General features: G+C 35.8%; 1 protein-coding gene across 2 annotated transcripts in view; it reads right to left on the reverse strand.

Moving 5' to 3' along the window:
• Positions 1-23,654, reverse strand: part of LOC149832929 (squalene synthase 1-like) — a 31,313-nt gene extending 7,659 nt beyond the window's left edge. The window contains exons 1-8 of one of the 2 annotated variants that reach the window (XM_090012649.1): positions 23,330-23,654; positions 21,449-21,491; positions 11,555-11,644; positions 9,770-9,845; positions 7,547-7,616; positions 2,758-2,901; positions 2,534-2,638; positions 2,155-2,301 (exon numbers count right to left, since the gene is read on the reverse strand). In XM_090012649.1, coding sequence (XP_089868775.1) covers positions 2,155-2,301; positions 2,534-2,638; positions 2,758-2,901; positions 7,547-7,616; positions 9,770-9,845; positions 11,555-11,644; positions 21,449-21,491; positions 23,330-23,524 — 870 coding nt within the window. In that variant the 5' untranslated portion in view covers positions 23,525-23,654. The remainder of the gene's footprint in view (positions 1-2,154; positions 2,302-2,533; positions 2,639-2,757; positions 2,902-7,546; positions 7,617-9,769; positions 9,846-11,554; positions 11,645-21,448; positions 21,492-23,329) is intronic. The other variant, XM_090012650.1, reaches the window with a different exon arrangement.
• Positions 23,655-24,366: the final 712 nt, after the last annotated feature.

Genomic DNA, 24,366 nt, shown 5'->3' on the forward strand with positions numbered 1-24,366 from the left:
ACCTCTTACAAATCCCCACAAACCTTGACCCTTGATGAATGTCTCCAAGTGTCCCGCCCAAATGTTATAGTTGCTTCCTTCAAGTTTGAATGGCGGAATGAAGTTGGAGTTGCTTGTATTGTGCGGAAAAAATTCACCCATGATGAATCCAAAGAAAAAAAGGAACCACCAATCACGAAAGAAAGAAGGCACGCTTTACGAGGCAGTTCACCAATGCACGGTTGATCATACACCAAGCTCTGATACCATGTAAAGAGTCTTTCACACAATCAAGTCTACAAACAACTTGACAAAACATACATTCACCCAATATGGTAAACCAAAATAGCATACAAAATGCTCCACAACACAAACATAAGAATAGTGCATAAATGCACTTGAATCTGAATATGTGAGAGGTAAAACCCTCTACCTTTGTATATGAATTACAATGGGCAGCATGCCCTTATTTATAGAGAGGTTACATGAGAGGAGCTATTAAAATAGTTGTTGGGATAGCTGTTGGGCTACTCCCAACAGCTCTAATTAGAGCCGTTGGGAGTAGCCCAACAGCTCTATTCAAACAGTCAACATTTTGACTGTTTGACAGAACCTGACAAAAAGGCTGTTGGCTGTTTTGACAGTCCAACAGCTCTAGTCAATTATGACTGTTTGACAAAAAGACAAAAAATAAGAAAGAAATAAAATTACAAAAATAAATAAATAAAAAAGTATTACAAGAATATAAGCATATACTTTAAATATATAGTTATATACATATATATATACATATACATACTCTTGTATTACGAAAAGTATGTATATATATATATAAATATATATATATATATATATTCAAGTATATACATATATATGTCATTTTCTAACAGTTTGCACCAGTGCAGTGGGGTCCTCCTTATCAATCTCTGGTGTGTAATTGATGTGTTGCTAGCTTATTCTCAATCTGTGTGTATATATCTATATATATATAATGTTTGCTACCCTCGTGGGTAAGAAATCCCTTAGTAAAAAACTGTAATATTTTTAAAATTTTAATTGTTTTTTGCACATCTGATCCTCCATATATGATCTACATGTTTGGGTTGGTAGAAATTGGTGCTTGAATCATGTAATTCCAATTGTATATAAGATTTTGCAGTGGTTGAAAAATCAACGGCCTATAATGTACCAAATTTTTAACCCTCATAAAATCATATCTTTATGCCGAAAAAATATGATCCAAGAATAGATTCCTACTATTTGACCTCTGCTGAACACATCCATGGGGTAAGATTTGGTCAAAACAACCTCCTACTATCAGTTCCAACTAGAGGGTTCCTTATCCACGGGGGTATCAAATACTTTCTGATATATATATATATATATATATATATATATATATATATATATATATATATATATACATATATATATACACATATATATATAGAGAGAGAGAGGGGTCTTTGTATATAACTCTTTTATTCTTTTCTCGTCCAGTTATTGTAACATTCTATCCGTCGTCAAAGACTTTTAGGAATTTAGTTAGACAGTGAAAACACTGAAAAGATGAAACAAACTATTCTGCCCTTGTGATAGTGCAAATGGTTGCATTTTCTCCCTCATCTTCAGATGAAACTTGGAATTCTTAGCTGAGTGTACCCCACCATTATGCAAGTGCTTAAGCTATTTAAGATCTCAGTTCTAGTTAATTTTAAACTCGAGGTTGAATGACAACACAAGAAATTATTATATTAAAAAAAGGACAAAGTAATAAACAAGAACATAGGACTATATTATATTTAAAAGGGGATAAGATAATAAACAAATACAGAGGACTATCAACCGGTCCACGTAATATATAGAAATAGTATCGGATGAATTTCAACAAACAGTAAAAAGCTTAAGAATATTAAAATTACATACAGAAAAAGTGAAGTAATTAACCATGAGGGTGACTCTTGGCACATTAAATTTGCATGTGATTCACCCAATATGTGCACATGCAACCTGAATAAGTCAATCAGAAGAATGCAAAAACAATAGGCAATCAGAACATAAAAATGTGTGCATCTTGAAGATCTCTGCCTTTGAAAAATATAATGCCTGTAAGATCATTTAAGCAGGAACCCTTAAACAAACAACGTACTACATATGACCTAGAATAATTCAGACCTGAGGAATAGCACAAAATCGAAAGATGGCAGGATCTCGTAGAGCAGACATGTATCTTAAGCAATCTTCCATATGCGTTAATGCATTGGTCACCATCTCATTCAAGCATTGCACTGCTACAAATGAGTTCTCCTCACATTTCAAGTCCTGGACGAAATGTTACAAAATTATATTCAATCGACAGTGAAGTAAACATTCCATGTCTATAGGACATGGTTCACGAAGCTCCAGAAAATTCAAAGTGTTTCATATTAATACTTAATTTATAAGCACACATCAGCAGTAATTTGTTTAACTAGGTCATTAACTAACAAGAAATAGAAATACAGCACAGGAAATGCCATCATCCTGACAGATGTCTCCAGATTTAGTAACTTACCTCAAGTTTATTTACATACTTATTCCAGATTTGGCGAGGCCAGAACATGCGTGACTTTGGTATTTCATTAATATCCTCCAAGTAGTCTCTTATAATATTGGTTTTCTGCAATTAAGAAAAACAGTAATGTTGAGCTTAAAATTACAAATTTACTACTTCATAATTGCATCTGAAGAGTGTTGACAGTTTAATAAATTTTCTCGATCAAATGTTCCAAAATCAACCTGAAGGAACAAGCCCATTGAATTTGACAGATTGTCAGGAGGCATGTCTTCCAATCCAGAGGCATGGAAAAGTTTGGAAAGTCCCAAACCGACTAGTCCAGCAACATAATGGCAATATTCATCATAATCACTAATTGTTTCAACCTACAAACATTAAAAAAGAGAGGGAGGGACAGAAAGGAGTCAGTCAAGCACCTCAAATAGTATCATTTCACTGATGACTAAGTTTCTATTTGAATGGATACCTTATCAGCTACAAGAAGTAACATTTATTAACAAAAGTAGAAAGAAAATTTCTTCGTTCTTTCAATTTGAATATTTTTACTTCACTTTTATTAAAAAAAGTTGCAAGATAAATAGTAGAAAGGCAATAAAATATGACCCAAAAATAGGGCTGGGAAACGAACCAAGCAGCTCGTGGCTCGGATTGGTTCAGCTCACCATGAACTCATTTTTGTCGCTAGTGAGCCAAGCCACGAGCAGCTTGTGAACCATAAATGAGTCAAGCATGAAAAAAATGTGTTCAACTCATGTACGCTCATAAAAGTATATTATATAGAAAGTAAGTGCAACACCTATCACAAAATGTGGTTTTGCACAGCTGGTTCGAGTATATGGCAGGTCTACATATTTTAAATTCCAATGTTGACAATTTTAAACTTCATACAACTTTTTATACATGAGCCAGCTCGTGGCTTGGCCTGGCTGACTCGAGCTTGGCTCATCTAGTTACAAGCACGAGCCAAGAAAGAACAATTTGGGCTTGGCTCATTCGGCTCGTTTACTAGCCCTACCCAAAAATGATTTGGTTTTTCCTTAGAAGAGCATCAATCGGGTGTATCCCAAATGGGTTCCATTTTAGTCATTTGGTCCCATAGCCTCTTGAGCAGTGTTGTACATATTGTCCGATAAAGTACAATACATATTGTTACTTTTGAAAAATATGATATGATACACACTCGTGTATCATACCCATATCAGGTGTATCATGTTGTATTGTACGATTCAGGGTGTGGCACACTTAAAAAGGACCCGAAACTTACTTTTTAAGTTTTGGGTTTTAAAGGCCTCTTGAGGGTCGACTTCTCCATCTGTCTAGAAGTTGTTAGAAGGAAACCCACACACCTTAGGAGCCGTGAGATCGATTTGGGGGCTGATTCGTGCGCAAGAAAGAGGGCTTTTGCGATTTCTCAAGAGTGCATTTCTATCATTTTTCCATTCAAAGAAGTGGATTAAGGTAAAAAATCCTTATTCTTTGCTTATTATTGAGTTTTTTTTAGGAAGATGACATTAGAGGATCCATCATGACAACGGAGCACTCAAGTAATGAGTGAAAACCGATTAAAAATCAAGTGCAACTATTGTCAAAATTTTTTCGGGGTGATATCTCTCGATTGAAGCATCATTTAGCCAGAACATATCATAATGTGCATGCATGCACATCAAGAAAATTTTTGGATGTCGTGAAATGATAATGCCAACAATTACTTGATGATCTGAGAGAAAAAAGACAAGAAAGAGAGATGAATGGGGCAAAAATAGAGTATACACAGCCTTGGGAGGATGTGTATTATGAAGATGAGCTCCCTACTTCTGATCCTAAAGCCCCTAGCATAAGATCAGAAGTAAGAAGTTCTGCCGTGAAACAAAAAGGTGTGGTTGGTGCTAGTAGTAGTGTTCCCGCGGATACAAAAAGAAGAGAATGAGGGAGTTCTTCGAGAGGAGGTAGAGCAAGATGCTCCATTAGGAGTTTTTCCCCTCCTAAGACTGCCCTTGGGGCACAACCTAACATTCGTACTGCTATGACTCAACATTTAGTCGAGCAGGTGAATGTTACGGTTGGAAGATGGTTCTATGATGCCTGCATTCCTTTCAATGCGACAAATTTCTTTCATTTTCAGGCCATGACAAATGTCTTTCATTTTCAAGTCATGGCAAATGTCATAACCAGTATCAAGCTTGGATACTGTTAAAATATAAAGACTATATATAAATATATAATTTTGTAATACCCGATAAGGGTAAATCGGTCTTTTCCATTTTTTTGCATATTCTCCTTATGAATATGTTGTAATTATTTTTCTTTTTGCCTTTTTTTTTTAATTTCTTTTTCTTTAGCCATTGGGGAGCCCACATAATAGACGTTGGGCCCCTCCAACGGTCACAATTGTGACCGTTGGAAGGGCTCCAACGTCTATATGGAGCCCCTCCAAGGCCTCCATCTCTTGTATTATAAATAGGGGTTCAACCCCATTGTATTCTTCAAGCTTTTTAGCAAAATCTCTCTCATCTTTAATAAAGATCCTATATTATTTTTATACCTTTGTACATTTGTGATCTTTTGTATGTGTTGTGCCTTTGTGCACACTTGTTCCAAGTGTTCTTTTTGTACCTTTGTGCACACTTCACACATTGAGAACTTAGTGTTCTTGTGCATATAGTCTCTTTGAAGACTGATTCACACGGTATCAAATCTTGGCCTCTAAAAGAATTGCTCGTGCATTACCTCATTCTGGTGGTTGCCTAAAAAAGCGTGATCATATTTCCTCCTTACATTTTGGCATTGAGAGCTTCTATATCTCATTTTCAGTGAAGCATACCACATCAAGTAAGCTTAAAAGACCCATTGTGGTAAGTGCTTCTACTCTTGAAGTCTTGTTTTTTCTCTCATAAGCATCTCAATGGTGGAAAAAGATTCTTACTTTTCCCTTGGTTTCAAACTCAATGAGTTAAATTATCATGTCTGGGCTGGCAATATGGAGGCTCACATTAAGAAAAAGGGTCTTTGGGATTACATCCAATGTACAATCCTGGAGCCCGAACTAAAAATCACTATAGTGGAAAAGGGGGAAATAAAAGTTCTTGATGATGAGGAAAGGACAAAAGCATTTGAAAAAGAAGAAGATATTATTTGTCTATTGCTTGTATTATGTCTATTGTTGAGAAGAAGAAGAAGAAGAAGAAGACATTATTTGTCTATTGCATATATTATGTCTATTGTTGTTAATTTTTTTGTATACATGATTTTATTTTTTGTGTATTGTTCATTCACATTGTTAGTTGTATGATTTGTTTGAGCAGGTTAAGGTTATGTAATATAATTGCTTTACAATGTTCAACGACATATTATTTGTCTATTGCTTATTGTTGATTGATTTTATGTTGTATACATATTTCTTATTATATTTTTTTTATTTTTTATTTGGGGTACCGCCTAGGCCCCACCTAGACCTTTTTAGGGGCTCACCGCCTAGCACCTATGACAACTAAGCTCCTTCTATATGGACAACATGATCATCACAGGAGACAAACATAGTAAAAAATATTAAAAACTTCTCAAAAACAATTTTAAAATGACTAATTTAGGTTTTTAAATATACTTTTTAGAGATTGAAGTTGTTTATTCACCTATAGGGTATTTGCTATCTCAGTCTAAATTTGCTTTTGATATTGTTTGTAAGTCTAGCATTACAAATGATAAGAGAGTTGATACTCTCGAGGTTACGAATGTCAAAATGAGAATTGATGATAGAAAACCTTTTGATAATCCAACGCCTTATCGACAATTGATTGAAGCAGTCTCTTACCTATCAATCACTAGACTAGACAACTCATGTTGTTCACACAACGAGCCAATTTCAGCATGCTTCTACATCCATTCACATGAGAGTTGTTTTACGAATCATTAGATATATTAAGAATTTGATTTCTAGAGGTCTTTTTTTTCTTCTTCATCTACTTTGGATTTAATCGCTTATACTGATGTTGATTAGGGAGGAGATCCCAATAATAGGCACTCAACCATGGGTTGTGTTTTTATAGGCAAATCTCTAATTTCATGGAGGTGCAAGAAGCAACAGAAGGTCTCGCTTTCATCGACAAAAGCAGAATACCGAGCTATGGTTACGACTATGATGGAGGTGGTTTGGCTAAGAAGATTGCTTACATACATGAGAATTCAAATAATAGGAGCTTTGAAAATGTGGTGACAATAATAGCGCATCTACATTACCAGCAACCATATGTTCCACGAAAGGACAAAACATATTGAAATGGTCTATCACTATATATGAGAGGAGTAACTTTAAGGGAACATATGCCCTATGTCACGTACGAGTATCAATTGGCAAACTTCTTCACCAAAACTCTCTCAACTTCTAGGTTTTATTTCCTTAGCAAACTTTTGGTTATTATACCGTAAGTTTGAGGGGGAGTATTAAAATATGTGCACCATTTGTGTGTATATACATATACATATACATGTATGTGTGTATATATGTATATATATGTATATACATGTATATATATTATATATTTTCTTATTTTTATTTCTTATATTTTTTATTCTTTTTTGCCAACTCATGTTGACCTTTGACTAGCCGTTAGAGCTGGTCTAATAGCTAGTAGTCCTCACACTCTCCTCTCTTTACTCTCTCTTCTCCCTCTCTCTTGTGTATATAAATAGGGGATCCTCCCCCAATTGAATGTATGCTTCTTGTGTTTATCAAAAAAATATTAATTTTTATATATTGTGTGCCTTCTTTTGGTGTGTACCATTAGTGGCATTTGTGAGTGTGCCCATAGTTTCCCTTTGTGCTTGTCCACTTTGGATTCTTTGGTTAACTTTTGTTGTTCGTGCTTGAAGGCCCTTCTTTCTTTACACCAACATATTATAGAAGTAAACAGGCAACCAAAATAACTATAGCAGATATGTAATACAGTGGACATTATGCAGCTAAAGTCTAAGCCAGCCAATGAATCATTTTTAGTGAAATACTGTGCTACTTACCTCCATGCAAATGAATTTTGCCATTCCTGAACCCATTCTTTTGGTAATATCTTCAATTGCCTCTTGATAACTGACCAAATATTCATGAAGCAAATGCAATTAGAGAACTGTACCTATTAGAAGCATAATAGCATTTATTGTTCACCAAAGATTCATCATAAAACACAGTAGACTCTTTATATCTAAAGGGTTTCTTAAAATCCTTCTTGAAGACCATTATAACGGACATGACTAAGCATATAAATATGTAAAAAGCATGATAACAGCAAAATACAATAAATATAATACACTAATAATCAATTCAAACACGAAGCTCCTGTTGCTAATACTACAGTATATCAAAAACTCACCAGGAATCTGACACAATAATTTTGAAACTAGTTATACCATATGTCATGAACTTGGTAGATTAGTTTATGAGTGTCCCTTCATCTTTGAATTTGGTTAATCTTTGCTATTGTTCTTCATGTCCTTTGACACTATGGATTATAAATTCTTTCATTTACCATCTTCATTCGAGTTTGGATCATATACGGATTTAGACTTTCAGGGTCTACAGACAATAGGAGATATACAAGAAGGTTTTGCATCTTTCTTGGAGGTTCATCGTCCACCTGGACAGCAAAAAAGCTAGTCTGCTTCCATTAAGGCAGAATAGCTAAATGTAAATCAAGATTTAGCTCAGGTAGCCTCAAGATGTTAAGGGGCTGGATTTTTTAAATCCCCAGGCATTATGGTAATAAAAGTGTTTAAAATTTGTTAAAACATGGTTCATAAGAATAGAATGTAAAAGTCTGCGACTATGTTTATAAAGATTCTTAGCTGACTGTCTCACTTCCATATGCTTTTCCAAAGTGCCATCCATCCTTAGCAGACAACCAAGGAAGATTTCAAATCCATACATGAAAACTTGGACTTCTTTATAATCTGTTATAAAATATCCTCCCATTTCTTTCTGACTAGATAAGTTTGAAGCTTACTTCATTTCACTAGGGTTTAAGTGGGAGCATGATCATGCAGACTCACATCATGCAATATATTGGCTCCTTTCACTTTCTTGCAAAAATACAGGTTTAGGAGCAAGTTTACCTCTATGTCCCTTTCTTTATGTTTTTTATACCTTTTACTTATACCGCTTACTATCTTAGGTACTTTCCCTTTGTGTTTGTTCAACATGTATGAAGAGATTCACATGCATCTATCCATCATACTCTTCTCATAATCATCTCCAGCCTGACAACATGAATATGCATTAATCAAAGAGCGCATAAAGAGCATTGAATTAACTTGCATTAACCATAATGATATGATTTTCCTACTGTCGCATGACTGTACACATTCACACAGATGCAAGTATGCATGCCAATGTCACAGAAGTATTTCAGTAACAATAGATACTTTCTTGTATGCATGCACATTTGCAGATATAGCATTCAAGCAGGTCCACCCACAAGTAGATTGAGGTTGGTCCCCTTATCAGCACATTTGATCCCCATAACTGAGATAATGAACTGATCCCAACCCCAGTTCCCGAGTTTGATAAGCAAATTACCCAAATTTGAACAAGCTTAGGCTTGATGCATGTTCATGTACATCTACCATACATAAAATATCATGCCTTGATCCAATTGTTTAGGCTATTTTACTTTGAAGAGGCTTGAAGTGTAAAGAATTTCTGGTGGCTCTGAACATGAATTATATGCCTTTAGGTAACATAGATCTAGTGTACCTAAAGCTACACCTAACCCTTGGATACTTTCTGTTCTGGCCTTCTAAGGGGTTATATCATAGCAAACCGGCTGTAAGGTTCACTTGTGAAGAGGGTAAAATGCCAATGGACAACATAAACCATAGCCAAGAAATAGCCCAATCGTCATCCTGGACTTGATCTTAGCACACATAAACATAGCAAATGCTGTTGAAGGTGTCCCATGTTGCATTTAGCAATTGGATCTACACAAACTTATGGTCTCAATCATTTTAACATGTCAATAACATGTAACTAATTAGAGGTTGATGCAGTCTAGATCCAACCAGTAACTATGAATATTTCAGACTATTAAATCTGAAAAGGATTATATTGATCATTTACGTAAACAATGATGATTGGCTTAATTAGCAGCCTCCACATCAATCAGTAAAATAGAACCTTGAAGGACGAGAAACTACAACATGGATTCAATAGTTAACAAGAGCAAATATTGCAAGAGTAGCAAAAATAACCTTCTCCCAAGCTCCAAGAAGGCAGTTGAAACATGGTGAAATTGATCCATGAGGACTCTGTAGTGCTTTGTTCCACCTAAACATGAAAAAATGCACTACATCATCAAGATAAAAAAGATATCATGATTAAATGACTTAATTGAATGTGAATATTTTTTATTTTATAAACTTTGGTATCATTTAATGCACCCAAAAAAATGCGGCTGAAAAAGATGTAAACATGTGTTTCCTGACTTGCAATTATGCTGGTTTGTTGTAGCGCATTTTGCTTTTTTTTGTTTTCCCCTTTCATCCAAAAAAACAAGCAGCAAACACCATAGTCAGAGGTCAGTGAATGTCAGAACAGCATGACCATATAGCCTTTTATGTCTCTATTTCTGAAAGGAATACGTAAATGGCAATCACTTTTTCACTTGCCTAGCAAGGAAGATTACTGCTAACCATGAATTTAATCTACTCCGTGTGAAACTAGGGGTGTCAACGGGTCGGGTTTAGTTCGGATCCAGGTGGAATCAGACCTGGTCCCAATTTTCGGGTATGGTATCGGGTCCGGACCCAAGTCTAATCGGACACACCATAAGAGAAAGCATACCCGGACCCGACAAGAACTACATGAACCAGACCCGGTAAAATAATATTTTTTATTATTTTTACATTGAAAATTTGTGGGTCTTAATCGGAACTTGGGTCGGGCCCGGGTCTGGTATAAAATTTCATAAACTATACCCGGCTCCATGTATTAATCGGACCTTTAGGTCCAGAACTGGGTCTTAATCGGGTCTTCTTATTTATCACCATACCCGGACCCTATAAGGTTTGGTATGGGTCGGGTCTGGGTAAACCCGACCTGTTGACACCCCTATGTGGCACCAAGGCAGTAATCCTAGCATTAATAACACCTATTTATAAATCTAGTCTCATTAATCACTATAAGTAAATTGATTTAGTGCAAGCACCAAGGCCCACATGCAGCATTAACTTTGTTTCTGGCCTTGGGGAACAAGCTGCTCATTCAAGAACTCTTGCAGCAGATGGGCATCTCCCTAGCGAACCAGTACTGTATTTATAAGCAAGATGTAGAAATGATTTATCATCTGTTCATCAAATGTAAGTTTGCTGCAACTATTTGGAGGCAAACTTCAAGGTTGTTTAGGAAACAAAAATTTCAGCACTGTTATAATGCCCTTGGTTGTGGTACAAAGCATGCCCTTGGTTGTAAAAGGAGGCATGTTTAAAAAACAAGACGGCAATAATAAACCATATCTATCCATTGATGTCGACCAGATCCACTAGCTATGCAATATTTACTTATGTTGAAGGCTCCATGAGGCACAAACTACACCCAGCAGAGTAGGTTGAAACTAAATATGTAAAAACCCATATATGACAATCCTGAGCAATAAAGTGAATTCCCTGCTTCAATGACTAGTTTAATATTTTATATGTAACATCCTTGTAAGCTGCATATTTAAATTCTTTTACACCATCCAACTTGTTTATTTGTAATTTTGTACTCAAACTAAAAGGTAGACCCCAAACACCATTCATATGTAGATCTAATATCATTGCTATGTGTTTTTTTGCCTATCAAGGGTGACATACTTAGAATATAGCCAAGATAAAGTTTTCAGTTGAAGCATGCACAAGACATTGGACTCAATTAAGCACATAAAATACCAACATTACATTCCATATTGTCCCACTAGCAACAAGAAAAAAGAGGCAGGAACAACATTGTTACCAAAAGAAAAAGAAAAAGCAACAAATGATTTTACAAAAGCTTACATGAAAAATGCCAAGTGCTATCGTATATGTTACTATGAAAAGATTTCAGAATTGGTACTTTCACATCAGAAGGTATGCTTGTATCATCCTCTGTACAAGGAAAAGTATAAGGAACATCAGTCTCAGAACTGCATAATAAACACTCAAAGAAGACTAAAAGCAAGTGACAAAAAGAAAACAAGAGGAGAGATAATACAATCATGTGGAGAGTGAAATTCCAATTATCACATCCACTTTCAAACTATGAGTGCATATCAAGTATTAACCTATGTAAAAACCAAAAAATTTCGCTAATAAATATATTACGAAATATGCAATTTGGGCCTCAGATCCACATTTCGGATCTAGGACCCATAAAGTGGTCTTTATATCCACATCTATAATAAAACTAATAATAATAATAATAATAATAATAATAATAAATGAATAAAATTTTAATTTTTTTAAAATTAATCCAAGGATCCACAGTTGGATCCATTTGGATCCAACTTGTGGATCCATATCGTTTGGGGTCGGTTTACGGGTCTCGAGTCCGGCCCCGAGCCGCGCCCTATAACAACTTTTTAAAGAAAAGGGGCAACCCGATAAGGGTTGCCCGATAAAGCTGAAACAGAAACAAGAAAGGGGGCAGGGAGGGGTTACGCAAAGCGTAACCGACCCCGCGCCTCTCGGCAGAGGAGGGGGTTTGGGCCAATAAAGGGGGAGTGGAGAGGGGGTCTTGCCCTCTTCACTCAGTCTCTCTCTCTTTCTTTCTTCCCGTCTCTCAGTCTCTCTCTCTGTCGAGTTGGGTGTGCATCGGAGAAAAAGGGCACGCCGGAAAACCTGCGGCAAACATCAGCCATCGTCGCCTGCAAAGCTCCGGCTACCTGCTGCCACCGAAGCCCTCCTCGAGCATTCCTGTCACGGCATCAGTGAGGAGCGACACTAGCCGGCCCTGCCTTCGCGTCTCCAGCCTCCGATCGCCGGAAAACTCATCGGAGAAAGGTACGGGTCTTCTTGGAAACAGGGTGAGGGATCGAACAGGGGTTCGGTTCCGTGTGGGTGGGTTACCATGAATAGCAAAACCAATTTTTTTTTTGGGAAAAAAAATTCTGTTAACCCCAAGATGTGCGAGTTGGGGGTTGTGCGATTTGGGGGTTTCTTGTTTTTATGTAAGAAGGGGAACCGAAGACCATCGGGAACCTCAAATTTGCCTTAGTTTGGGGAGGATTCAGGTGTCGAAAATCCAAAAATTTTCGATTTGGGAATATCGAACTTCCGACAGTGAGGATTGATTTCACTGTTGCCATAGAAAAAAACTATTATGCTTGCATTGCATTTTTGGCTTCTTGCAGTACTGTTTCCAAACATGCATCTTTTTCACAACAAATTAAATAGTTGTAAAATGTTCTCCTGGAACTTACTTGGAAGTGCACCTCTTAACATACCAAAGTATTTTTTTCAGAAATATTTGTTTATATTCTCTTAAGCTTCATTTGAACTTGCTGAAAATGCCTTCTATCATTTGAAAAGGGAGAGGAAAGAAACTCTGCTGATTTAGGAGTACTAGCTGTGAACTTTTTTAGAACTGTGGATGTTTTTTTTAACTGTTGATGTTACTTGAATTGGGTGGATGGCCTAACTAGGCACTTTGATGCGCCCATATTGTGGTCATGCCTTATCTTGCCACCTTAAAGTTCAATTCCTTAGGCCATTATCCATCCCATGGAGCTATCGTCCGACTAGTCACCAGAACTTGCCTTGCTCAAATTCTGAAGGCCTTCTAAGCTCATGCACTTCTTGTGTTAACCTTATATTTCAATGTGAACTAAGCATAGTCGTCAGGTTTGTGGACTATGTCATGGGTATAGTCCAGTTGCTGGTATGCTAGGGGTTGGATCATTTGGACTAGGAAGAACACCTGTGCACTAACAACTCCAAGTCATGGGTCATGGGTCATGGGTCCCGTGTCGTTGCCCCAAGTAGAAAACCTTGTAACAATAGAACTGGCACTATCTATCGACATTGTTGCAAATAAAAACATCTGCTTGAGATTTTCTAATCTATTGACATTAAATGAATAAAATGAATAAAATGAATAAAATGAAGCATGACTAACTATTTATACTTGTTAGTAAGCATTAATGGGTCAATTGAATATCTTGGTGTATGCTGATCAGTTAATAGAAATTGTATACCTGGTGATATTCTGATTATCATACCCTCTTATACTAGTATACCCTGTTATCCTCTGATTAGATATAGTTGAACTGCATTGCACCATTATGAAGTGCTTTCACAGCTCTGATTTTCTTGAAACAGTAGGAATTGACTTCACTTGATTAAAATAACATTGACTATGGGTTTTGTATTAGGTTACACCAGATCGTTTACCTTTTCCTAATTATGAATATTTGAGATACCTTTTCTTGAATGTCTTGTTCTGTTAATATGTTATTGCAAAGTTGTTTCGTAGAGGTGCATACATAATATGAATGTGTGCAACCCTGAAATGTCAATTTCTAGATCCGGTTTATGTTCATGTGTGTGGATGATAACACATGTTATTGTTAAAATATGTGTATTATCGTCATTTGTAATCTCGTATATATTTATATTCATATATATATAGATACATATACATATATATATGTATATGTATATGTATATCTATATATATATGAATATAAATATATATTCTTTATTCACCCAAAAGGGTATTTCTGTAAATTCCTGTTTTGCGCATATTCCACTTTGGAATATTGCTTGTAATTTTCCTTTTTTATTTTTTTATTTTTCTTCTTTTTCCCTTTTCATTTTCGGCTTTTGTGCCACATAGGGAGGCTCCCCAAAGAGTCATTGGGGAGCCTCCAACGGTCACATATGTGACCGTTGGGGGCTCCCAACGACTCTCTTGGGAGCCCCCTTTGTGGCTCCTTTTCTTGCTTATAAATAGGGGCTCTCCCCTTTGTATTTTCTCAATTCTTGGGGAGCTTATGCTCCATTGTAATGGGGTTTTCACCCCTTCTCCATTATTCTTCAATGATATGTAACTTATGACTTTAAGTCATATTTTTCCCTTTTTATGGGTTTTATGTATTGGCACATTATGTGCATGTGTTGTTTCCCTTTAATGGGTATATTTGCACTTTACGTGCATAAGTATGGGTTCATTATTGAACCCAAGGTATTCCAAGTCACTTTCTAACATGGTATCAGAGCAAGGTCACGATGGGGTTGTCTCTTGGTGCAACGGAAAGCGTGTCGCTCAAGAAATGGTGAAGTATTCATTGCTCTTCCTAAAGTATTATGCTTTTGAAGTTATTCGGTATGTATCCCTTTTCCCAAAAAGTATTATGCATTTGAAAGTATGTTTCTTGCATATAGTTTGTTCGTTTTGATGGTCATGATAGTTGAATTATTTATTTTCACATTTCGTGTGCTCACATATTTTGAAAATATCTCCTTCTAAATTTGGTGAAATCGTTTGTTGTCCAAATATAAAATTCGTGTCTATTTATCGAACTACTTATAGCATATAATAGTAATTTATGTTTTTAAAAATTACCTTCAATTATGTGAGATTTATAGTTCTTAAATAAGTATTCCATGATTGACCTATAAGTTAACTTTTAAAATTATATATGATCTCTTGCTAAAATAATGATCTTTGCTTAAAATTTCTTAATTCTCATATGAACCCTAATTTGATTTGAGTTCCTCTCTTGATTATGGATTTTAGTGCATTTTTTGAAAAATTTGATATAATCATTATATGAGAATCTCTCACATCTAAAGTCTTTGTTGAATCCTAAAGTAGTTCTTGTTAATGATAACTTATAAGAACTCCTAAAAAGTTTTTCAATGTTTCTTGTTTGAAAAATTATTTATGATAAACCATTAGGAAAGATTGTTTTAAAAAAAAAAAAAGGGAATTTCGCACATAGAATGCATAGTTCATCTATTGCATCCTTTTTTTGGTATAAATGATTTCATTTTTCATCCTTATAAACTTGTTGGTTTGTATTTTTCATAAGGTTTCGAAATCTCTTAATAATATCTTTAAAAATGCCTACATTGGCCATAATATAGTTTTAGTTGTCCTCAATTGCACTTGTCAAGCATGTAATTACATAATTAAAACTTGAGAATTTCAAGCATTGCTCTTTTTATAAAGTGCATACTTGCTCACTTTTGTGTATTTTTGTATTGTGTGCACATTTGCTTCTCAAAATATTTGCGCTTGTATGCATTCCCTCTTTTTTATGATATACATGCCTTAGTGCATGTTTGTTTACACCTTGGTGTGTATTTGTTCAAGTATTGTATGAATGCTTTCGTGCACATCTTTTATAAAGCCTTGTGTGCTTACATGTGTATTGTCTCTTCGTAGACATTTTTGCATTATGGAGCCTTTATGCACATTTCTTATTGTGAAAAACATAATGAATTTAGATATTGAGTCCTTTTTAAATCATTGTAAGTGCTTATAGCACTTTGTACGTTTCCGCATATCTCATCTCAATCAAAGAATATTTAAAACTTGTTGTATGGGATTTAATCCCAAATCTATAAATTTTCAAGTACTTTTTCCTTGAGTATTGTGTTAAAGTTTTCTTTGTGAACCATTACGGTTCTTATGATTTCTTTGATTAAAAGCTTCTTGTGAAGCATTCTATGAAGTGAAATATATTTTTTATCTCTTTTTTGTGCTTGACCACTTTTGTGGTTTATTTTGCCCTTTAGTGGCCTCTTGTGTATGTGCGTGCTTCTGTGCTTTCGCTTGGAGTCGTTGCTCTTTTAAAGATTAGGCATAATTCATGTTTATGCAAAATTGTTTTTGATGGATTATATTGGACCTTTGATTCAATTTGTTAATCGGTCCTCTTTGTAAAAACTTTTTGGAAAATGATTCCTTATGTGTTTATTGCCCTTTTGTGGCATTTATATTTGTCCATCACATGTTATTTAATGCATCATTTATTTGGCCTTATTATTGTCATATTAGAGATATTTGTCGAGGTGAGTTATGGGCACCTCGTGTTGTATCATTTTAGAGTTATGGGCACAACATTCGGAATCACAAATGTGCAAATGTGTTCTTGTGTTTTTTCACAAGTGTTCTTGGTGTGTGTATGTTCACACATTTGTTCTAAAGAAAATTATTTTTGTTGAAGATACTTTTACATGCATTTATTCCAAAATGTTATTGTTATGAGTATTCATGTTTTAAAAGGAATATTGTTTCATTCGAGGTTTATTTTCATTACAAGTTTATTGCCTCAAAAGCCTTTTCCTTTTATGCCCATTATCTAAGTGTCATCATATGTAGACAAGAATTTTATTACACCTTCGTGTGTTTTTAGCCCTTTGTTGGCTTTTGCTCTCTTGGTCTAGTAGCTGAACACACTTGACTTGAGTGTTTTTATATGTAGACAAGGTACGTTGATTCACACCATGGTGTGTGATTTTTAGCCTATGTTGGCGTTTGTGTCCTTGTTCTAGTCACTTAGATGTATGCCCATGGTTGGCTTATTTCACTCATTTCAAGTGCCATCTTATGTAGACAAGATATGCATTGTGTTTTAGCCCATGGTTGGCTTATTACTCTTGTTCTAGTAGCTAAACATACTTGTTTTTAAGTGTATTTTTTACGTAGACAAGAGATACTTTTTAGTCCATGTTGGCATGTATTCTCTTGTTCTTGTCGTAGATGCACTTATTTCAAGTATTATTATATGTAGACAAGAGGTTCTTTTACACACCTTTGTGTGTGTCTTTGGCCTTTAATGGTTTTATATTCTTGATCTAGTAGCTTATACACTTGATTTATGGGTTTTTGGAGGACTAATGAGGAAGTTGTTTGTAATGGATAAACTATTGTTGAAATTTGCAAAATTTCATTCATGACTTGTGTTTTTCAAGTAACTCATATTTTTGATATGCATATCAAGTTGATTTCTTAGCATTTAATCTATATATTAAGTGCTTATGGTTTTTTTGCCATCCTTATATGCAAAATGTGGATTTTGTCAATTAAGTATGACTTTTATAAATGATTTTAAAACCTTGTGAACTCTTGGGTTTATTTTGCCTAAAGTATGCTTGGAGATTTCTTCTCTCTTGTTTGGGACTTCATTACATGTTTGAAGCATGATCATTAATGAGTTCTTTGAATATTAATTCATATATGCATATACTCTTTATGGCCTTTTTTGGGCTCTCATTCAATAAAGCATATGTTTTTTTATACCTCTTCGTAGGCTTCTTGTGATATCCCTTCGTGGATCTTTTTGTTATTCCCCATTATGGGGTTATATTTGTCCAATGTTGGACCTTATGAATGCATTATGCATTCTTGCAATTTATTTTTGCATAATTTGCTTCCGCTCAGTTTGTTTTAACATGATGTATGATTTTGAAACTTTAAGTATCATTTCTGCATAATTTGCATAATTTCTAACATAGGTCATCCATAATTATGCTAGTTAGAAATGGTCCATTTGAGTAAAAGTGCAAAGATATGTTTTACTTGTTTCTTTGTTGATTCTCCACAGGATCGCTAAAGATGTGGAACATTAGATGCATCATGGATTCGATCGATGGGGAATTGGACTTGAAGACCTAGCTCAAACTGTCATGAAGATAGAGTTTTTCTTAAAGACTTTTGAAGAATTGGACTTCGTCTCAAGACTTCCCTTTGTTTTTCCAAACTTTCGGGTTTTTTCCCGCAAAGTTTGAGGGGGGATGTTAAAATATGTGTATTATCGTCATTTGTAATCTCGTATATATTTATATTCATATATATATAGATACATATACATATATATATATATATATATGTATATGTATATCTATATATATATATGAATATAAATATATATTCTTTATTCACCCAAAAGGGTATTTCTGTAAATTCCTGTTTTGCGCATATTCCACTTTGGAATATTGCTTGTAATTTTCCTTTTTTATTTTTTTATTTTTCTTCTTTTTCCCTTTTCATTTTCGGCTTTTGTGCCACATAGGGAGGCTCCCCAAAGAGTCGTTGGGGAGCCTCCAACGGTCACATATGTGACCGTTGGGGGCTCCCAACGACTCTCTTGGGAGCCCCCTTTGTGGCTCCTTTTCTTGCTTATAAATAGGGGCTCTCCCCTTTGTATTTTCTCAATTCTTGGGGAGCTTATGCTCCATTGTAATGGGGTTTTCACCCCTTCTCCATTATTCTTCAATGATATGTAACTTATGACTTTAAGTCATATTTTTCCCTTTTTATGGGTTTTATGTATTGGCACATTATGTGCGTGTGTTGTTTCCCTTTAATGGGTATATTTGCACTTTACGTGCATAAGTATGGGTTCATTATTGAACCCAAGGTATTCCAAGTCACTTTCTAACAGTTATGAATGGAAGGTTTCATGTATCTACATTTATGGGACATGTTGAATTATCGTGCATGTATGATTTGGTTTCAAGTGCATTATGATTTGGTTTCAAGTGCATGTGCATATATGGGATCGAGGTGTATTGGCATGTAGAATCATGCATAAATATTCTCATGTACGTATGAAATTTTGGATAGATGCGAGTGCGTTAAGTGAATACATGAAAGCACTTGCACATGAATGTTGAACACGTGTATTTGGCAATTGGGCCCAGTGTTAGGAATAAAACACTATTTTGGTTTTGTTATGGGATGCATCGATGGCCTAAATGGACCATCATCGGCCTGGAGAGCCGTGAGTTTGGTTTCTTTTCACATATGTTTTGACTACATCTCTCAAACCACATAAGATGGTATGACACACTACTACACTGTTCATGTGGTACTCCTGGGCGGGAGTCCCATACGAGTTCTCGCAGGAGTGGATGCGAGATTTTATCTTTATTTTTGCATATGGTGTTGCAAACCTAAAGAATTGACTTAAATAAAAATATAATAAGAACAATGTAATTTACATTCTGGGATATCTCATCTGGAATATGAGAATCTTATAGATCCGGTCTTGGGGAGACTGTGAGGATACAAAAACTCCGTGTGCTGTAATTTTGTCCCCTGAACCCGATATTGAGGTTCTTTCTCCTGACCACGGTTTTAGGGAGAGTCCGCCACTTTACCCGGAAGTGGTGTGTTTGACACAGTTGTTGTTTATGGTACCAAGAAAGTGGCACTTGTGGGCGTGGGGTGTCTCTTGTATCCCTGACATTAGATGTGGAGGTCTAATGTTCCGAAGGTGATTCGGTCGAGGGCTAAGTTGAAACCCAGTAATAAAATACAAATTGTGTGTTAAGCTACCCTGGAAACCTACTTGACCTCGGAGATTGTACTTGTTTGGTGTATCCGCGGGCAACGGTAATTAAAAAGAGGAACTTAAAGTTGTATGCATTTAATAGGGCATGCATATGGAAAGATGAAACTTAAATGAAAGATAACAGAAGAAATCATGCATTGCACATAATCATGCATTTTTCTGTTATGCATTAGATCATGCATTTTTCTGTTATGCATTAGATCATGCATGTTTGAATCATTCTCTATATCATGACATGATTTGGTGGTAGCATATGATTTACTTCTTGAAATCATGCTGCAAAGTTTGGTTATTTAGTTCTTGATATATAGTATTGTTTTATTGTTCGTGACTGGTGAGCATATGTAATTGATGGTAAGTATGGATATTTGAATGCTGCAAATTTTATATCTGCACTCACTCAAATCATTGCATGAAATCTTATCCATGTTCTTTGTCTCACCTGGTTTCTTTAAAAGTAGTTGTGCTCAGAATTTCGGTTCTGAGACCCTACTTTGTTGGTTTTTCACAAGATATGGTGAACAGTGAGGTTGGACTGACTACTAGGAAGGGATGAAAGTCATACTTGAGTTTGACAGCTTCAGTAGGGGATAGAGTGACTCTTTCTTTTGTTTCAGTTCTTCTTGCTTTTTCAGTTGCTTTATTTTCAGTCGAATAAAATCTTGTCTCTGAAATTTTCTCTTATTCATAAATAAAGGAATTGTTCTAGTTGTTATGTATGATGGTTGCAAGTTCGTTTGTGGTGGTTGGGCTATCCAATGAAAATTGGAAGTGTGAGGACCCCGGATCTCTGGGAAGGTTTCCACATTGAAAAAAAAAATATTCTGTATTTTTAAAGGGTATGGATTGGGGTCGTTACAACCTATGTCACATAGGTACAGGTGCGAATGCGGATGCGGATGTGGATGCGGATGTGGCGTGCGGCACTTTAAAAAAACTTGTGTGGGGGTGCGGGGAGGGTATATATATATATAATTTTTAACAGTTTTAAGTTAACATTACGTGTATGTGTGTGCATTTATGTATTTATATATATATAACATTAGATAAAAATGGACTTGATTACGGTTAACTGAATCTACTTTTGGATAGAAATGGACCTCAATGTGGTTAACTTCACCTAACACAAAGGAAGTTGTGTCCAAGTGTCACACCCGCCTGGGTGTGGGTGTGACGCTCAGAAGAGTCTGTGTTACATAGGTATTAACCATAGTGATCAAACTGATAATTCAACATGTTGGAAAGGCTCATATTATGATTAGGTTAGCAACCAATTGTCATATTGCTTCCCTGTATTCTCTTGCCATCATAACGTTTCCAACATTCTCTTGTTTTGACTTTTCTTATTTTTAACACCATTCTTTTGCTGCCTTTAGATTGATAAAATTTGAAGCATAACTTTAAACAAACAAAATTAGCACAACCAGTGCCCAATTCAAAACAATAAAGTAATTACAGAAAAGAAAAAGGATACACTATAAGCCCCAAAAAATCTACATATGATAGGGTTGCATACACTATTTTAAGTTAAAGGAAAAAAAAAGAAATACTCTGCATAAAATAATATCATATAATATAAAAGAACTGAAGGAAATTGAGAACTAACCAACAGTATCAAGCGCACGAAGAACCAAGTAAAAAATACAGACCTGCAAAAATAGGAAAAACAAGCCTTTGTTAACCAATGTTTTGATTGTTGAAAGAAATCACTGAATAGAGCATCAATGGAAAAAATAACATGAGCAAAGAGTTGATTAAAAAAAGAAAAAAGGAGAGTATAGCTCTTCATCAAGAATATCAGAACCCAAACATGATAAACATGCGCAATTGGGAACAAGCTTGAACAACATGCCAAAATATTTGTCCTAACTCTTAAAGATCCTAAATGAAAACAAACAATTTTCTGCAAAACTTATGAGAAACCATATTTGACTGACAATAACTTATGGATTCTTCATCCTTATGTAAAAAGATTCATTCATGTTGTGTGATGCCAAAAGATCCATCAAAAAGCTGTCTTATTTGTAGGCACCCAATAACCTAAGACTTGATAGAGGGTTGGGGTCTTAACTCTTAAGGGGTTAAGCGTGAAGTTACTCGCCAATTAGCCTACTAGTGTCCACTAAAAGTAACTCCAATGTGTCTTAATATAATAGAATGAATGGAGGATAAGTTAACATTTAATGAAATTTCAGAACTATGCTGGCCATGCATTTAACATTTGGATACTTGGTAGAAAGCATGTCTATGGGCATCTAATCTTTTTTACTCACAGTCTCAGGGCAGGTTTTTGAACTAGCACTCTTTCCATACATCATTTCTCTCCTGGCAAGTACCAATATGGCATACCAATTAAGCATTCCCAGGGAGCCTTAGCTAGCAGGATCCATTAGTAAACCAACTGAATTTTATTGGTAGCTTATGTGTCATCCTCGCTCTATGCAATCAGTGGCATAAAGCTGGCTTTTCTATGGAGTCCAAGTCAATTTCAACCAACAAAAAGGATTTCTTTTCCCCTGCTTCTGGAATATGATCAATCATTATTCAAGTGGCAAGATTCCTGCATTCATCATTACAAGATTTGACAAAAGTCTGCCACCTGTTGATCATTAAAAAAAGAAAGAAAAATCTTCTGGTAAAAATGATAGCGAGATTGCTTTCCTGATATGTTTGATATGGACAAACAGAGTGAGCGGCCAAGACTCAGCCAACAACAAGATGGAAGTTTTTCCATTCACCTGAGCAAATAGGAACAAAGGCAGAAGAGTGGTGACCACTAAAATTTCTCTACAAAACAGCAACGAAAGTTACCAACCAAACCGAACCATTCCATCTTGCAGGCACGAACCCAACATGCAAAGAAAATCTTGGCATTCTACACTCTTCAAAAACATCAAGCAAAACCCATAACACCAGTCAGAAAAATCAATCAAAACCCACACAAATTTAGCAAAAAAAGAGGGGGGAAAACTATGAAAAATACATTCCCAAGGAGCCTTAGCTAGGAGGATCCATACGTAAGCAAAGCAGACGAATTTTCTCAATCGTTTATACATCATCCTCTCTCCGCCCCTTCAATTATGTAAAACCAACTTTTCAATGGCGCCCAAGTTAATACCTCCTACAATCAACAAGATTTCTTTTCCCCTGCCTCCCGAGAACGATCCATCGCTATTCAAGCGATACGGTTCTCGTACTCATCGTCGCAAGAATGAATGAACAGAACAAAGGAAGAAGAATGGTGAACACCAAAACTCTTATACGACATCTTAGCAACAAAACCAAGTAACCCACCAAACAAAAACGTTCCATCTTGCGGGCACCGACGCAACATGCAAAGTAAATCTTGACAACTCTATACCCTTCGAAAACACCAAGCAATACCCACAACACCAATCGGAAGAATCAGTCAGAAACCAGAAAGATTTAACCAAAAGAACTACGAAGGTAACGGAAACGATGAATTTTACGAAGATGGCAAAGGTACCGCGTCCCGGAGCTCCGAACCCAGCTGCTGGATGACGAGGGCGAAGCTTCGAGAGACCTTGGTGAGCATGGTGTAGCAGAAGGCCCAATGCGGCTCAGGAGGGATCTGCTTCTCGGCGCGGCTCGCCGCCATCATCATCTTCACCAGCACCGGAAAATCCTCTGGGTGCTTCAGGATTGCTCCCAACGTACCCATGCTCTTTTCCTTCTTCTCCCCTTCTCCTTCTTCCTTGTTGGTCTTCTTCTGTAGAGGATCAGATACCGAATATAAACAGATACGGTATTTCCCTATATAGGAACTCAACGCGTTGCATCCACGTACACAAACATGCTATATCTCTCTCTCCGTCTCGATCTCCAATGTTCTCTCACTATCCTACAAATTTATAATTTTCTGCAATGTTTTTATGCCAAAACTCTCGTGCTAAATGAAAAATATGGTTGTTTCGGTGGACAAAATATCAGCCTATTTATATTTAGATAGACATAAAGTAAAGAAAATATAAAAATAAATAGGTGTTTTCTTATGCATTAATGTTGGAAAACAAATGCAATTTATATCTGTTTTTAAGATATAACTTTAAAATATTGCAATTTTTAGAACATCAGAAAGGGGCATTTGTCCCCGCCGTGCGTTGCCCTTGTTATCAGATTGGAATGGGACCTGTATCGTTTGGCCAACGATTCAGGTGAATTAGGATATCGATTCTCAAGTGAATCGTTTTGAATCGCCCAAAAAAATAATTAAAATATTACTGTCAATCAGAACGTGATGGGTGTTAAAGCTATTAAAATAATAGTAAACTATTATTAAAAATTAATTTAGAGTTATTTTTTGTATTTATTAAAAAATACCTGATTCAGGTCAGTATCGTATCAATTTTCTGGCGATAAGACACGTATCTGCCCAACACTGAGTTTATAATAATGCTTCAAAAGGACCATGACACATGAAGCCCAGTTAGTGGGAATTTGGATGCACCTAATTATCCAAAAAACTGAAGGGCAAGTTGGTATTTTGGATGTGTCATGTTGACT

This window comes from Nuphar pumila, chromosome 7 (assembly GCF_984573655.1).
Source record: "Nuphar pumila chromosome 7, dmNupPumi1.hap1.1, whole genome shotgun sequence".
NCBI lineage: Eukaryota > Viridiplantae > Streptophyta > Magnoliopsida > Nymphaeales > Nymphaeaceae > Nuphar > Nuphar pumila.